This window comes from Carex rostrata, chromosome 1 (assembly GCF_964058835.1).
Source record: "Carex rostrata chromosome 1, lpCarRost1.2, whole genome shotgun sequence".
Lineage (NCBI taxonomy): Eukaryota > Viridiplantae > Streptophyta > Magnoliopsida > Poales > Cyperaceae > Carex > Carex rostrata.
Genome location: NC_135918.1, coordinates 16,296,543 through 16,315,447, shown reverse-complemented (window position 1 = coordinate 16,315,447; position 18,905 = coordinate 16,296,543). Strand labels below are relative to the sequence as shown.

Here is an 18,905-nt window from a genome sequence, read left to right as displayed (position 1 = left end):
CAATTATTAAGGTTTGTAGTAATAACATAGTATATTTATTTTATAATCAAAAAGTTATTTGCAAATTATTTGTGTTACGTTACGAAATTTTAACAATTTAAAATTTTGAATGTTTTAAAAGCAAGAATCGAAAACCGTGCTGACGAAATATGAATTTAAATTTAAAATAATGTTTCCCTATATAAGCAAGTCAAGTGTGAACGAAACCAAGTCGAAAATATGAAATTCTGACTGTCTACAGGTTCAGTGCGTCCGTACTGGTGGTGAGTGCGGAACTGCGGATGACCGATCCGCACTGTCTCCTGTTTTCCTTAACTAGCTTTCTGAATTTCTGTGAGTGCGGATGGGTTGACCCGCACTGGATATCAGTGCGTCCACACTCATGAATTTTCTATATTGAATTGAATTTCTCGAAAACGGTCCAAGTACTGAGTGCGGGTGACTGACCCGCACTGGATTTGAATGCGGACGCAGTGCGCTCGGACTTTTTTTGCGTTTGGCTGAGGTACTAAAGAAATCCGTCTAAGTACTGAGTGCGGATAGGTTGACCCGCACTGGATAACATTGCGTCCGCACTCATGAATTTTCTGTGTTGATTGAATTTCCTGAAATTCTACCAAGTACTGAGTGCAGATGGACTGACCCGCACTGGATTTGAATGCGGACGCACTATGCTCGGACTTTTCTATATTGAGCTGCTAAAAATCGGCTAAGTGCTGAGTGCGGGTGGCCGACCCGCACTCAGAGGGCTTTTTAACCAAAATTCCAGATTTTCTTTTTCCCTTCTCTCTTCCCCTCCGCCCCCTTTTCCCTGTCTTGTGTGTGTTCCGCTAAAGAAAGAGGAAAAAGAGAGAGAGACTCTGCTCTCCCTATCAAACCACCCAATCTCTTGGGAAATCGAAGGTGGAACCGAGAAATTGACCGTAGATCTTGTTTAGCTCTCCAAATTGGTATTCCCTTCTCTCCTCTTCTCTCTCAAAGACTCGGATTTCACCATTCTTCGGGTTTTCATTTTAAACTCTAGATTTGTGTTTGAATTGATTGTAGACTAGCTCCTTGAGCTTCCTTGGTTGTTATTTGTCGATTCTTTTCCCGATTTCATCTCGATTTTGGATTTCAATTTTTAGGGTTTTTGGTACCAAATCCGAAATTGGGAAATGTTGTTGATTAATTAGGCTAATCCGACCCAATTAGACTTGTAATCGGTAAACCTCTCCCTCAACCTTGACATTTAACAATTAAGTCAAATTCCGACCAAATTAAGGTTTAATTAATCAGCAAATTGAATTGTTAAGAGAGCCAAAGTAGTGATATGGTAAATTGGTATACCTACAAATGGACCTAATTGAGATTGTATATGGTTTAGAGGACCTAGATGTAAAGGTGTGAAGTTTTAGAGATTTTTTTTGTAAGAAAGATGAATCAAAAGAATCGATACCAAAGCATAGGAATTGGTTAAGGAATGGATAAGCCATTAATAAACTCGAGTAAGTATCTCGACCGTTGAACCAGAGTTAAACCAAGTATATATGTAATATAGGTGTTGGCTCGGTCGGGCAGGAAGTTGCGGGACATTTCGAGACGTCTGAACCATAATTAAGCAGTACGCTCGTCGTAAACAGGTGCGGGGTTCTTGGACTTGTTTGATACTTTATTTTCAGAAATTAAATTCTCTTTTTCAATTGTCATGTTGTATGTTTGATTGTTGCATAATTGGAATGGGGTGAAACATGTGCATAACCCAATCAATTTAAAACCCCATTGTAGTGATATGGTTGATTTTGTTAGTTTGTAATAATCTAGAAGTCAATAATACGATAAATTAATCATAAAGCTTTGTTCATGAATTGAATGTTTATTTATATATCATTTTGTTGCCTTGAGTATTATTGCATTTATGGATCATTTCGAGTTCATGACTGAAATTGTGAAACTCCATAATATAGATTATATACTCTTAAAAGGTCACTAACCAAGGTAATTAGCAGGAACACTAATTACCGCTATAAGGTTAGTATGTGGATTAAAAGATGGTTAAGTTTTACAAACCACCTGACACGAGATGTCATTTTAATCACATAGATACATGTTCTAGGAACATGGTATTTGACAGAGCCCGAATGAAACATTAAATAGAATTGTGTTTGTGTCATTAATGTTTTCATTCAGTGTCAAAGTTCTACAGTATGAGGTATTTATCGTTCCCACTAAGAAATATATATGAGTAAGTGTTATCTAACGCTGTCCGTAAAAAGCAGCCATAACGGTAGCATTTCCATATGTATAGCTTAGCTGAGGAAGTGATAGTCTGCCAAGAATACTATTTGTCCCTCGTATCTCTATACGAGCTATAACATCACTGGGCCCCTTGATAGAGTTAGATTATCTGCATGCGGTATAATTACAAGAGTAATTATATTTGATAATCTACTCAAGATCAAGAAAAGATACAATTAACAAGGATGACACATATCTACCTTGAAACTGATCTGATAGCTATGAGACAGAAGAACAGACACAAGTAAATAGTTTACTGGATCGTGATATTGTACAGTACAGCATCATCTGTGTAATTGGATGGTCATGATGTGTTGCCAGATGCCACCCATGATTATAGAAGTTAAAACAGTTTTAACTCTGTTTACCAACATAACACAGATCCTATTGGGTCACACTATATAGGAGCTACTCGGAGAATCTTACTGATTAATTATAAATTGATTATAATTAATATTAAGATGGTTATAATTAATTATATGTGATATAATTAAATTATAAATGTCATTTAGAATGACAAGCAGAAACATCGGTTAATTTATAAACGTACACGTTACGTTGTATAAAAGTTACCGAACAACAACCGAAAAGAAATATAATTGTATATGACAATTATATATATTTGATTTGGATTTTAATTTGTTAATTATGGATTTGAATTATGGGTTTAAAAGCCCAAAATAATCAAAGCCTTAATTAAAATTAAAAGCCCAAAGTCAAAGCCCAAAATCAAAGCCTTTTACTATTCATGCCTTAATGGGCCAAGGGCAAAATGGTCATTTCACACCTATGCCACCTTGCAAGACACCTTAGGGTGTAGAAGCATGGAGAAGAGTGTGGAAGAGTGTGGAAGGGGTATTTTGGTCTTTTCACAAATTAAAGGATGAGGTGTCAAGGGTTTTTGGTAAATAGATTTGTTTTGAGGGGTATTTTGGTCTTTTGCGAATCTCCTCAAAACACTATAAATAGAGGGGTGAGGGTAGAGAGAAAATTTGCTAATTCACATGTTAATCTGATTACTTTGTTAATCGGTTTTTCTCTCTTCCTTGATTTCGGTTATTTCGAGATTAGGAAATAATATATTTTGTGTAATCCTGCAGTTTAGCTTTTAAAGCAAAAAACCGAGTTACTTCGGGACACAAATATATTTATTTCATCATTTTCTCGGTGAATAGTGTTTCTGCAGAATTTCGCGGTTTACGGTATTTCTGGCAGAAGAAGTAAATCGCTCTCCGGTTAGTCCTGGTGGATAACCAATAGAGGTATCACACGTGTGATACTGCGAGTCGATTCCATCCCTGGTGAGGCTCTACTCGCTCGGTCTGCATTCCAACTGAGATTTGGAATCAATGTATAAATTGTTATATTAATCTATTTAATTTGTAAATAGATTTAATGCTTTAGGAAATCAATTATGGAGTAGATCTGTAAATAGGATTAAAAGAATCTTCTTGATTCATTTAATCCGTAGCTTAAGTTAGATGTAAAATTTTTTGTTTTACTCTTTCCGCAGCTTAAGCTAATTAAATGGGTTTGAACCGTTCCACAAAACCCAACAGTGGTATCAGAGCACAAGGCTCTCTCGCTGATTGATTTTCTAAAGTTATAACTTATGCAAATAAGGTGCATGTACTGCGTATCGGTTTAAATTCTTACATTTGCAGCACAAGTCCAAAACCGATTAGAAATGAGATTTTCTTGGTTCGGTTTTTCCGACTAAGAAAGTTAAATTAGATTTACGCTTTCTTTATGCTTTCTTTATATTTTTGTTTTCAAAAACTTTTGATCGCGTTAAAGTTCATCAAAGAATGTGATGAAGCAATAAAGTACCTTAGTAAGAGCTGTCATTTCCACACTGTAAAAGAGATTGTTCTGTCTAGGAAAGATTGAGTCTAAGCGGTCCTTGTGACCCCGATCTTTCCTGGGAGCCCCTTTTACACGTCCTAATGGCTGGCCGAAAAGGAACTTTGTCACGTTACCAAATTGCTTTAACGCTTTTGAAATGGCAAAATTTAGTGTAAGTCTTTCGCCTTTTCGAAAACCTTCGGAAAATAAAGTTCATCGAAGAATGTGATGAAGCAATAAAGTACCTTAGTAAGAACTGTCATTTCGACACCGTAAAAGAGATGGTTCTGTCTAGGAAAGATTGAGTTTAAGCGGTCCTCGTGACCCCAATCTTTCCTGGGAACCCCTTTTACATGTCCTAATGGCTGGCCGAAAAGGAACTTTGTCACGTTACCAAATTGCTTTATGGACCATCTGTTTTAAAACATGTAAACTGTTTATATGCTTTAAACGGTATAGAATAAAGAACTGAGCATAGCTGCAAAATAAAGAATTAGGAACTGATAAAAACATATACCTGACTTGGTCCCGTATATAAGTAAATTAGATTTACTGCTTTGATATGAATTGAATAAATTAGATTTATTGCTTTCAAAGGAACCGTGAAAGAACGTGATGTCAAAGAAAGATTTGTGAAGGAACTCACCGTTGTCTTTCTGGCAGACGACTTTCACGTGTCCGTAAGAATGTCCAAAGTCAGTTGCAAGAACTGACTGCTTAAAAAAAGCTAAGCGTATCAAAGAGGTACTGATAAGAACAAAAACTAATGGAGATCACATTTCGTATTCAAGACTTCCTTTCCACGGCTGCTTAATGAAGCATATCAAAGAGGTCGTTATAAAGATACGAATAAAATCACATTTAGTCATTCTTACATATGCTAAGAAAAGAAAGTAATGGGGATCGCATTCGATATTTTAGACTTCCTTTCCACGACTGCTTAATGAAGCATATGAAAGAGGTCACTATAAAAATACGAATAGAATCACATTAGTCGTTCTTTCTGACATAAGCTAAGAAAAAAAATGGAGATCACATTCGGTATTCAAGACTTCCTTTCTATAATTGCTTAATGAATCATATGAAAGAAGTCGCTATAAAGATACGAATAGAATCACATTAGTCGTTCTTTTTCACATACCCCTTTGAAGATTGCTGGCACTGTTAAGCATACACACCAACCCATTAAATATTAAGTAGTATGCCCTTCCTACTCTATCCTCCTCAAACCATTGTTCATTGGTTGATGATTAAACTACTCAGTAGACATCGCCTTTTACCTTTGGTGGTCGAGGGTTATGTCCGACATATCAAACCAAATAGAGTGAGGTTACTTACCAATGATTTCCAAAACAGTTTTGGGCTTGGGGCAAAGTTTTCGTTAAATACACGTGATGTTTTAACGAAACCAAGAATCGCAAAGAGATGTGATTAGCAAGTTTGCTTACCTAAGATAACTGATAGCCATGATATGCATACACTGCCTTGGTTATTGGTGAAAACATGGATCTTGGTCCTACTGCAAAACGGGAATAGAATAAATTTGCAGTGGGAGTTTTATTATTGAATAAAACGTTACATGAACAAAGCTAAAATCTTTACTTTTAAAAACGTTGTAGAAATATGGCTAAAGAAACGTCATTCTCTCTACGCTCCCTGCTCGAAAAACAAACACGTGAGAAAAGGGAATATATATGAAATACACCGGTCCCTGCTGAAATAGTAGAGAGCAGCTCTGTCAGTACTCACACGCTTCGTATGACAAGCGATGATGAGAAACTGGAGAAGCTTAACTGTCCGTGGAGCCACGAGTTGGCCACGGAAGTTATCCTGAACTCATTTCCTCCCAGCTATTCGGAGTTCATTGTGAACTCCCATAAGCAAGAGTTGGATAAGAGCTTGCAGGAGCCCCAAGGGATGCTGAGGATCACTGATAAAGACATTAAGAATAGCTCTCATGTCCTCATGATCCAAGAAGGTGGGAGGAAGATAAAGAAAGCCCCAAAGAAGATGGCTCCGAAGTACAAAGGCAAAGGGAAGTTGGTTCTAGGAACGAACTCTCCCAAGATAAAAGTTTCTGCTAACTTTGACTGCTATTTCAGCAATAGCAAAGGTCATTGGAAGAGAAACTGCCCGAAGTATCTTGAGGATATGAAGTTTGAGAATGTCTCAAAAGTCTCAGTCTCAAGTATCAATGTTATTGAAGTTAACGTTGCAACCTCTATTAATGATTGGGTGCTGGATACCGGATCATGTGCTCATATTTGTTCAAATATGCAAGCACTGAAAAATAGGAGGAAGCTACATAACAAGGAGATACAACTCCAAGTTGGAAACGGAGCACGAATTGTAGCCGTAACAGCTGGTAATATAGAGTTGTGTCTACCCAGCGGGCTTGTAATGAAACTAGAAAATGTATATTTTGTTCCTAGCATTTCCAGAAACATCATTTCAATCTCATGTTTAGAGATGAATGGTTTCTCTTTTGTAATAAAGGACAATAGATGTTCTATATACAAAGATGAATTATATTATGGATCTTCATATATGATGAATGGTCTTTATATACTGGAAATGGACAAACCCGTGTTTAACATCAATAACAAACGACTCAAAACATCACATGAAAGCACGACTTACATGTGGCATTGTCGCCTTGGTCATATAAACGAGAAACGCATCAAGAAGTTACATAAAGATGGACTTCTTGGTAAATTTGATCTGGAATCAATTGACATATGCGAATCTTATATACGAGGGAAAATGACCAAAGCGCCTTTCTCCAAAAAGGGCGAAAGGTCAAGTGACTTGTTAAGTTTTATACACACGGATGTATGTGGACCTATGAGTACTTGTACAAGAAATGATTTTTCTTACTTTATCACGTTTACTGATGATTACAGTAGATACGGTTATGTCTACTTGATGAGACATAAGTCTGAATCATTTGACAAGTTCAAAGAATTCAAGACTGAAGTAGAAAATCAATTGAACAAAAGTATTAAGGCACTACGTTCTGACCGTGGAGGTGAATACTTGAGTTTTGAGTTTAAAGAATACTTAAGGGAATGTGGGATAGTCTCACAGCTCACACCTCCGGGGACACCACAATGGAATGGTGTTTCTGAGAGACGGAATCGAACTCTGTTAGACATGGTTCGTTCCATGATGAGTGAAGCCACTCTTCCGAAAACCTTTTGGGGGCACGCACTAGAAACTGCTGCACGAACAATAAACATGGTTCCATCCAAGTCAGTAGAAAAGACTTCATACGAGTTATGGTTTGGGAAACTCCCAAATATGTCTTATCTTAAAATATGGGGTTGCGAAGTATTTGTCAAATGCCCGACGTCTGGCAAACTTGATCCCAAAGCTGACAAATGTTTTTTCGTAGGATATCCTAAGGAAATGAAAGGATATTACTTCTATTACCAGTCCGAGAACAAATTAGTTGTTGCTCGTCATGGTATACTTTTGGAGAACGAGTTTCTCGCAAAAGGAAGTAGTGGGAGTAATGTAATACTTGAAGAAATTCAAGATACATCACACAATAATACATCTGAACTAGATCAGATATACCCACCACTTGATACTTCGGCTGATGAGCATCTGGAAGAATCAAATCCACAAGTAGTTGTGGAAGAGGTTCTAGTCCCGAGCTTAAGTGCTTCAACGCAAGTTGAAGAAGAACTAAATCCGCACACTGTTGTGGATGAAGTTCGACAGCCAGAAGAACAAGTGCTACGTAGGTCAGCAAGGATAGTCCATGCACCTGAGAGGTACATGGGACTGCACGAGGTCTCAGTTTTTGACACTGAAGATCCTTTGACCTATGAGGAAGCAATGGATAGGCCTGACTCTGATAAATAGCTGGAGGCCATGAGATCCGAAATACAGTCCATGTATGACAACACGGTCTGGAACCTAGTTGTACCACTTGATAGGGCAAAACCCATAGCTAACAAGTGGGTTTTCAAAGTGAAAAAGACATGGATAGTAAGATAAATGTATACAAAGCACGGCTAGTAGCGAAAAGGTTTCAAACAAATTCTAGGAATTGATGAAATTTTTCGTCCGTGGCTATGTTTAAGTCAATTCGGATACTCCTAGCAATTGCCACATTTCATGATTATGAAATATGGCAAATGGATGTCAAAACCGCCTTCTTAAATGGAAATTTAAGAAGAGGATGTGTACATGACACAGCCTACGGGTTTTGAGGATTCAAAGAATGCTGGGAAGGTGTGCAAGCTTCTTAAATCCATTTATGGACTGAAGCAAGCATCACGGAGTTGGAATCTTCGATTTGACGAAGAAGTCAAAAAGCTTGACTTCGTCAGATGCGAAGAAGAACCATGTGTATACAGAAAAACTAGTGGGAGTGCCATCGCCTTTCTTAATCTTATATGTAGATGACATACACTTAATAGGAAACGATATTCTTCTATTGCAATTAGCCAAGTCTTCATTAAAGAAAAGTTTTCTCAATGAAGGACTTGGGCGAGGCTGTCTATATATTAGGCATAAAGATCTACCGAGATAGATCAAATAGACTTATAGGTTTAAGTCAAAGCACGTACATTGACAAAGTGCTGAATCGGTTCAGCATGCAGGATTCTAAGAGAGGATTCATGCCAATGTCTCATGGTGTTCAGCTAAGCAAGACTCAGTGTCCTTCGACTACTGATGAGCGAAGCAATATGAGTAGAGTACCATACGCTTCGGCTATTGGCTCTATCATGTACGCCATGTTGTGCACTCGCCCTGATGTCTCGTACGCTTTGAGTGTGACGAGTAGATATCAGGCTAATCCAGGCAAAGAGCACTGGATTGCTGCAAAGAATATCCTTAAGTACTTAAGAAGAACTAAGAATATGTTTCTCGTCTATGGTGGTGATTCCGAGCTTGTGATTAGTGGTTACACTGACAAAGTGCTGAATCAGTTCAGCATACAAGATTCTAAGAGAGAATTCCTGCCAGTGGATCATGGTACACAGCTTAGCAAGACTCAGTGTCTTTCGACAACTGATGAGCAAAGCACTATGAGTAGAGTACCATACGCTTCGGCTATTGGCTCTATCATAAACGCTATGTTGTGCACTCGCCCTGATGTCTCGTACGCTTTGAGTGTGACAAATAGATATCAGGCTAATCCAGGCATAAAACACTGGAATGCTGTAAAGAATATCCTTAAGTTCTTGAGGAGAACTAAGGATATGTTTCTTGTTTACGACGTTATCACCTAAGATTGTAAACATAATAAGATGTTTATAATTAATTATAAAAGATATAATTAATATAAAAGTGATGTAAAGATATGAAAAAATTGACACAATTAGCAACACAGCTGATCCACTCACAAAACCTCTTCCCAAGCCAAGCACGAGATGCTTAATGCTTCTATGAGTCTGGAACACATAGAAGATTGGCTGTGAGATTTTCTCATGATCTACGAGATCTTAGAGAATATAGAGTTTTGTATATAAGTAGGGCCTACGATGATTGGCTCCTAGCTTAAGTGGGAGATTGTTAGTTTGTAATAATCTAGAAGTCAATAATACGATAAATTAATCATAAAGCTTTGTTCATGAATTGAATGTTTATTTATATATCATTTTGTTGCCTTGAGTATTATTGCATTTATGGATCATTTCGAGTTCATGACTGAAATTGTGAAACTCCATAATATAGATGATATACTCTTAAAAAGGTCACTGACCAAGGTAATTAGCAGGAACACTAATTACCGCTATAAGGTTAGTATATGGATTAAAAGATGGTTAAGTTTTACAAACCACCTGACACGAGATGTCATTTTAATCACATAGATACATGTTCTAGGAACATGGTATTTGACAGACCCCGAATGAAACATTAAATAGAATTGTGTTCGTGTCATTAATGTTTTCATTCAGTGTCAAAGTTCTACAGTATGAGGTATTTATCGTTCCCACTAAGAAATATATATGAGTAAGTGTTATCTAACGCTGTCCGTAAAAAACAGCCATAACGGTAGCATTTCCATATGTATAGCTTAGCTGAGGAAGTGATAGTCTGCTAAGAATACTATTTGTCCCTCGTATCTCTATACAAGCTATAGCATCACTGGGCCCCTTGATAGAGTTAGATTATCTGCATGCGGTATAATTACAAGAGTAATTATATTTGATAATCTACTCAAGATCAAGAAAAGATACAGTTAACAAGGATGACACATATCTACCTTGAAACTGATCTGATAGTTATGAGACAGAAGAACAGACACAAGTAAATAGTTTACTGGATCGTGATATTGTACAGTACAGCATCATCTGTGTAATTGGATGGTCATGATGTGTTGCCAGACGCCACCCATGATTATAGAAGTTAAAACAGTTTTAACTCTGTTTACCAACATAACACAGATCCTATTGGGTCACACTATATAGGAGCTACTCGGAGAATCTTACTGATTAATTATAAATTGATTATAATTAATATTAAGATGGTTATAATTAATTATATGTGATATAATTAAATTATAAATGTCATTTAGAATGACAAGCAGAAACATCGGTTAATTTATAAACGTACACGTTACGTTGTATAAAAGTTACCGAACAACAACCGAAAAGAAATATAATTGTATATGACAATTATATATATTTGATTTGGATTTTAATTTGTTAATTATGGATTTGAATTATGGGTTTAAAAGCCCAAAATAATCAAAGTCTTAATTAAAATTAAAAGCCCAAAGTCAAAGCCCAAAATCAAAGCCTTTTACTATTCATGCCTTAATGGGCCAAGGGCAAAATGGTCATTTCACACCTATGCCACCTTGCATGACACCTTAGGGTGTAGAAGCATGGAGAAGAGTGTGGAAGGGTGTGGAAGGGGTATTTTGGTCTTTTCACAAATTAAAGGATGAGGTGTCAAGGGTTTTTGGTAAATAGATTTGTTTTGAGGGGTATTTTGGTCTTTTGCGAACCTCCTCAAAACACTATAAATAGAGGGGTGAGGGTAGAGAGAAAATTTGCTAATTCACATGTTAATCTGATTACTTTGTTAATCGGTTTTTCTCTCTTCCTTGATTTCGGTTATTTCGAGATTAGGAAATAATATATTTTGTGTAATCCTGCGGTTTAGCTTTTAAAGCAAAAAACCGAGTTACTTCGGGACACAAATATATTTATTTCATCATTTTCTCGGTGAATAGTGTTTCTACAGAATTTCGCGATTTACGGTATTTCTGGCAGAAGAAGTAAATCGCTCTCCGGTTAGTCCTGGTGGATAACCAATAGAGGTATCACACGTGTGATACTGCGAGTCGATTCCATCCCTGGTGAGGCTCTACTCGCTCGGTCTGCATTCCAACTGAGATTTGGAATCAAGGTATAAATTGTTATATTAATCTATTTAATTTGTAAATAGATTTAATGCTTTAGGAAATCAATTATGGAGTAGATCTATAAATAGGATTAAACGAATCTTCTTGATTCATTTAATCCGTAGCTTAAGTTAGATGTAAAATTTTTTGTTTTACTCTTTCCGCAGCTTAACCTAATTAAATGGTTTGAACCGTTCCACAAAACCCAACAGATTTGTATCTTTGTATGGTTGTCATTTTGATTGTTCTCTTATGTGACTGAATTGGCAAGTTGACCTGTATAGGTGGTTTTGAGCCTATGTGAATGAATTAAGGTGACGTTGACCTGTATAGATGACCTGTATAGGTGGCTTGATTGATCTCACGTGAATGAATTAAGGTGACGTTGACCTGTTTAGCTGACTTGTATAGGTGGCTTTGATCCTATGTGATTGCATTTTGTCAAGTTGACTTGTATAGGTGACTTTGAACTAGACTTTAGGAAATGGTTAAGCCAAACAACTATAAATGGGTGTCAGATAAAGGGTCGAGCTTGGTGGAACGTCTGTAGGTGTCAGTAACCCTACAGACGAGGGTCAGATAAAAGGGTCCAGCTCGATTGAACGTCTGTAGTTGTTACAATCCCCAATAATAATAGTCGAGTTAAGCCAATATGTATTGTGTTTGAAATTCATCTTGGAAATTCTATTATTTATGATTCTGTTGGTTAAATTGTTGTCGAGCATTTGCATTCTTTTTATTCATGAACATGTACCTGTTTGAATTGCTATTGTATGAGTTTCATTTTTTAATATGGAGTTTGATTGCAAGTCCAATAATCTAACTGTGGCAAATTCGCACTGAGAATTTATTCTCACCCCCACCTTTCGGGTTATTTTACAGGTTCTGGTGCATCTGATTTCGGGGAGGCACGCAAGTAGTAGGCCTTGGGTAGCTCACCCTTATATGACCGGTGGGCTACGGTGAGTTGCGAAGTAAAATGCGTTTCTACTTCACGCCCTATTTTTATTTTGAAAGTCCAAACGACCAATCCGAACCGTTAGATGTCTAATCCATATTGAAATGTGCTTGGATACCAAATTTTACATTTTTTGGAATTTTTTTACTATTTATTAAGCATTTTTGAAAATTGTTGTTTTGCTGTGAACAGTAAAAAACAGTAAAATTTTCTGGACCATCAGATCAGCGACTTTCAAAATTGCTTAATAAATAGTAAAAAAATTCCAAAAAATGTAAAATTTGGTCTCCAAGCACATTTCAATATGAAGAACAAGATGAACGGTTCGGATCGACGTTTTGAACTTTAAAATCGCAAAATATGAGCGTGAAGTAAAATAGTCGCTTTACTTCGCAACTCACCGTAGCCTAGCTATATATATATATATATATATATATATATATATATATATATATATATATATATATTGTTGTATAGCTCTAGGTTAGGCCTTATGGTTAGTATCCGAATGAGATACTTTTGATGTATTATACTCTGACCAGACTGTGTACTCTGATTTATATCTATAAACTTGTTTTATATTAGTTATTGTCTTAATTGTCTGAGTGTAAATGTTAATTGCCTTGTAAACATACACGACGTTGTATGCTTACGGCGGAACACTGTCGCGACCCGTGGCGGTATGACAATTTGTCAATGATATTCCTGAAATATTTGCAAATTAGTTGTAAATTATGAAAATCTTGATAGCATGTGCAGTTTTTATTTAAGTTATAACATTTATACTTGTTAGCCCCGACTATAGCTAGGAACGGTTCGTCAATTAATGATAACACTGGCTGACAGGACATGTTTGTACTAGGCTTAGTATACAGAAGACTTGGAGTCAACATTCAATACTAGAGGCCTAGAGGGTAGTTGAACATTATTGGAAAAGAACAATTATTGAGCTTGACATGTCTGTATGAAGAAGACTTAAGAGTCAACACTCAATAGGAGAGGAGGGTAGTTCAACATCAATGCGAAGGAAAAATTATTGGTGTAGAATTTGTATCCGTACAGGTAATTTATAAGTAGAACTAGGAAACCGGATCTTCTACTTTTCTCAAAGAAATGCGAGTCTGTACCTGTCACGTCCCGACGACTGGATGGCAACCCGCCGCATTTATTAGCATAAGGCGATTTATGAATCAAATATACCATAAATATACATACATTACTAATGACAAAGATAACACAATAAATGAAGGAAGTTTCTTTTTAAGTTTGATAAATGTAATAAACCAATCGAAGAATAAACCTATTACGGTGTAATAATATACATACATTGGATTTTGCACTCAAAATTTGAATTCCTGTAGACGAAACGAATTTGGTTTATCCCGATTGTTTCGGATGATCTCAGAAATTTGAATAATATTATTATTGAGAACTATTTTTTAATTCAATTCAGGCATCGATCCTATATATATTTCATAATGTTAATGTTCAAGTACAAAACAAGTTTTCCTTTTTCCTTATTTTTTTTAATATTGAAGTTACTTTCTGTAATATTTGGTCACTGAATAATATTCTCATTTGTCAATTAATTAATTACTACACACATAAAATAAAATAAATAAGAAGTGAATAATAGGCTGGTTTTTAGTTTGATTTTTTTTTTTATATATTTATCTATATATGCTAATAATAGAAGTCATTTTAATAGTCATATTATACGTTAAATCCTCACCTCATTTTATATATTATGTAAGGTTGGAATCTTAAAAGTATTTTAAAATAGCGTCAAAAAAATATATATTTATAATGGAAAACAACTTTGTCATTTTGTCTATTGATTAATTGTGTACGTGTACCAAATTTAATACAATAGTAAAATTTGCAAAAATAAATAAATTATATTTTACAAGTACATGATACAAATATATGAAACTGCAAAACTATGAAATTATACATTAGCAATTCAAACGACCTATATGAAACTTTTATTTTTATTCATGGTCAATTACCGATTCTGCTTCAAATGAAAATTATTTAATAATATTTTAATAAATAGTTTAATAATTTATTTTGTTAATTTATCCCGGTGAAAAGTCGCCACTACCAACACTCAGCAAAAAAAGTGATAACATTTATATTGTGAAACTGTATTCCAATGCAAAGCAATATATAATTGATGAAAGAGACTTGGTATCAATGGACATACATGAGATTGTGAAAACTGAAAAGGCCATTGTTACTACTGTTCAGTAAAAATGATATGCCCCATGTGACTCATGTGAGTTGCACAGACACCATGCTTAAATTAACTGTTTAATTATCATGATGTTATGATGGGTCGACCCTTCATGCATGGGAAGCGGGCTATCAGAAACATTACTTGAATCTGGTTACGCGTCTGAGTAATTTTTTTCTTCAAAAATCGTTTGAGTTGAATTGGCCGATTCAACCAAACCTTTTTTTTATCCAAGTTTAGATCGATTCTTAATTTTGGACAGATTTCAAAAGAGTTGATCAATTCTATGTATTTCTTTATTTCTAAATTTGAAAGGTCATTATTGTGGTTTAAGTAGTAGAAAAAAATCATTAATACATTTTCGGACATCGATTTTTTTAATTTCTAAAAACAAAATGACAGTTTACAGTGATTTGTTTTGTTTGTTCTTGATTATTTGACTAAAATAAAGGATACATCATGTATGTGACTTTACCAGTACCTTTAAGAATTTTGAGTAGATTAATTTGCCGAGATTTTTATTTTTACCCAAAAAATAAATAATTTTATTATAAATAACCACGTTTTTTGAAAAAAATTATTTATACCCAAACCGCATATATTCTGTGCAGCTCGAATTAAAAATTCGGACAGTAGAAAATATATGCGGCCCAAATTTTTTTTTTTTTTGGATTTAAAATTTCGGACCGCTTAGAATATTTGCGGTCTGAATTTTTTTTTTTATTTTGCTTTTTTCAAATGGCCGAGGCAATTTTTGAGTGATGATATCTCACGATCTGTTTAGAGATTTTCGATGTAACTTCACAGTCTTGTTCTACGATATCAAGATTTCATGTCGGTCAATTTTCATAAATTTTGAAGATGTTTTCCTATGTTAACCAGAGATGCAAAGTTGGACTCAGAAGCACTCCTTTAGCAGTTCGGGCAATTTTTGAGAGATGATATCTCACGATATTTTTAAATAAAACTTCACAACTGCTAAAAGAGTGCTTCTAAATTGCTCGAACTGCTAAAGGAGTGCTTCTGAGTCTAACTTTGCATCTCTGGTTAACATAGAAAAATATCTTCAAAATTCATGAAAATTGACCGACATGTAGTCTTGACATCGTAGAACAAAACTGTGAAGTTTCATCAAAAATCTCTAAACAGATCGTGAGATATTATCACTCAAAAATTGCCAAAACTGTTAAAGGAGTGCTTTTGAGTCCAACTTTGCATCTCTGGTTAACATAGAAAAACATCTTCAAAATTCATGAAATTGACCGACATGAAGTCTTGACATCGTAGAACAAAACTGTGAAGTTTCATCCAAAATCTCTAAACAGATCATGAGATATCATCACTCAAAAATTGCCTCGGCCATTGAAAAAAAAAAAAAAAAATTCGGACCGCAAATATTCTATGCGGTCCGAAATTTTAAATCCAAAAAAAAAAAAAAAATCAGGCCGCATATATTCTATACGGTTCGAATTTTAAATTCGGGCCGCACAGAATATATGCAGTTTGGGTAGAAATAAAATTTTTCGAAAAACGTGGTTATTTATAATAAAATTATTTATTTTTTGGGTAAAAATAAAAATCTCGGGCTTTCAACTCAGCACTCAACAGAGTTGTGTAGCAAAGTTTACACTCTTGAAACTAGCTTAGATAAAGTTCATAGATTACTTTTTAGATTTAATTTACAGACTTGAAATTAACACTTTACAGAGTTAGAATTGAAATCACCACCTTACTTAGCATGGTTTACCGACTTAAAATTTTGAATTTAAATAATTAAATACAGCAGCTAGCGTCAAATCTAAAAAGATACATCCAGGGCTTTTTGCTGTTAGAGTTTACGTACAATCATAAATTTTGCATCGGTTTAATTTATTCTGAAGAGCAATAAAGACCAGTAAAGTCTCTATAAGTAGATTAGTACGGAAGTAGCTAGACATTAATTAGAGAGCAACCCAGATCTAGATCCAGATCCGAATACGTGTCGTACTTTATCCAAGTTGTTTACACCAAAGTGTTTCCCCGATTTGTAGTATGTATACCAAACCATTAACCACTATATATAGTGATTGTCGTGTTGACATCCACAAGCTTAATTAAACCATAATATTTTCCAACGACGATAAATTCACCGTTATAACACCAAAGACAAACGAATTCCACATTAAGAGCTCTTGATTGAAATGAACGCCTCTGAGAGTTCATTGCTAGATGAAATTCAGAAAAAACTCCGGGACTTACCCGGAACTCCAATGGAGAAAGAGATGTTCACCATGTTCCGGGTGCCTGAGAATATCCGACAGAAGCACAAGGAACTATACGAGCCAAAGATGGTTTCGATTGGCCCATACTACAACGGCCATGATGCTCTGCAATATATGGAGAAGCACAAATGTCGTTTTCTTCGAGACTACCTCTCTCGAAATCCTGGGAACACCCTTGAGCACTGCGTTAGTGAATTAAGGGGACTAGAATCCCAGGCACGCAGATGTTATTTTGAAGAAGTGAAGCTTCCTCCAAGCAATCAATTTCTCATGATGATGCTTTTTGATGGATGCTTCATAATCGAATTGATACTAAAGCTATGTTTTGGTGTTTCGGGTTGGATATGTGATGTGAGTTGGGCTTTTCCAATAATACGAATCGACCTTCTCCTGTTGGAAAATCAGATTCCTTTTTTTGTGCTTCAGAAATTGTTTGACCTCCTCACCAACTCTGATCCTGTTTCGACAGTACCTCTTGTTGGATTGCTTTCAATGTTCATATCAGGAGGGAAAGAGCAACAGCATCCAATCCCTGAATGTGTCAGTATTAAACACATTTTACACCTATATCACCTCTTTTACGTGCCCACACCGACATCTAACGAACCCTCTGCAAGGAGAACCATGCCGAAAAATAGAAGGTTTCCTCTAAAACTTCCATCTGCTACTGAGCTCAAAGAATCTGGCATAATCTTTATAGGCAAGAATACAAAACAATTTTTGGATATCAAGTTCCAAAATGGTATTCTCGAGATTCCCATTATCCCAGTAGATGATCATTGGAAAATCCTCCTTTTGAACCTTGTGACCTTTGAGCAGTGCAATGGAGAACTCAACAAAAATCTGACGAGCTATGCGTGCTTCATGAGCAGCATACTTAGAGCACCAAGAGATGTCACCCTGCTTCGAAAGGAGGGAATTGTAGAAAATCTACAGGCAACATATGAAGAACTGGTTTTGTTTTTCAATTGTTTAATCGAGTGCTCCGGTTTGAATTACGATACACACTACCTCAAGGAACTATTTACAGATGTAAACATATATTATTTCTCTGATTGGCATAGGTGGAGGGCAACACTCAAGATAAATTATTTCAGTAACCCATGGTCGATTATATCATTGATAGCTGCATTTGCTCTTTTGGTACTCACTATCTTACAGACTACCTATACTATCATTCCTTACTACCAAAACTAGTTCTTGCGTGTATTATGTTGGAGTTTACTATATTTTATTTGTAATCTTTGTTTTCTTTTGTTGCTTTTGTGAAGAAAAGAATTGTAGAACCATTCAGTGTGCTATGTATGTGTAAATTGTCTCAAACATAGTGGTTTCTTTTGTGTGTGTGTGTGTGTGTGTGAGTATTCTGCGGCTGTAAATGACAAAACCCAAAAGCCAGACTTGTGGGACGAGATGATACAGCGTGGCTGGTTTGATGGTAGATGTGGCCCGGCGTGTTGGTCTAGAGGATATAATTAATTCAACTCCTGGAATGTTGAAAGAATAGACCATTAATTGTTGGTGAGTGTTTTCATTCCTTTTTGTTGCTTTTTTTTTTAGATGTTGTGATTTTTATAATTTGTGGGACGAACTGTGATTGATTGTAATTTTAATGGGCAGTTTTAAGATTGATTTCCTGTAGTGTGCTTGATTTGTGTAGTATCGATAATTGATATGAAGTTTGTAGTTAGTTTTTATGTCTTGTGACTTTTTCGTATTTAATTTGCAATAAGAAAATTGATACAATTTAGCCAAATGAGATTGTAGCGAGAAAGTTTCACATTTGTAAATCAAGCAATGCCACTATTCGTACTGTATATAACTAAACTGGATACACTACTACAAAAACGCTAACAAAACACAGAAAATCATACATGGATGCGAGAAATTTTCAACAAAACAGTCTGCAAAGAGAGAGGTGCACATAGAAATGAGCTCAACCATACACACACGGTCGAT

General features: G+C 35.7%; 1 protein-coding gene across 1 annotated transcript; it reads left to right on the top strand.

The window, feature by feature from the left end:
- Positions 1 to 16,633: 16,633 nt before the first annotated feature.
- Positions 16,634 to 18,147, top strand: LOC144550716 (UPF0481 protein At3g47200-like). The gene has a single exon (XM_078298676.1). The coding sequence runs from the start codon at positions 16,866 to 16,868 to the stop codon at positions 18,141 to 18,143; it is 1,278 nt and encodes a 425-aa protein (XP_078154802.1). The 5' UTR covers positions 16,634 to 16,865; the 3' UTR covers positions 18,144 to 18,147.
- Positions 18,148 to 18,905: the final 758 nt, after the last annotated feature.

Coding starts and splice junctions, on each gene's coding strand:
- LOC144550716 (XM_078298676.1), top strand. CDS start 16,866: ATGAACGCCTCTGAGAGTTCATTGCTAGATGAAATTCAGAAAAAACTC.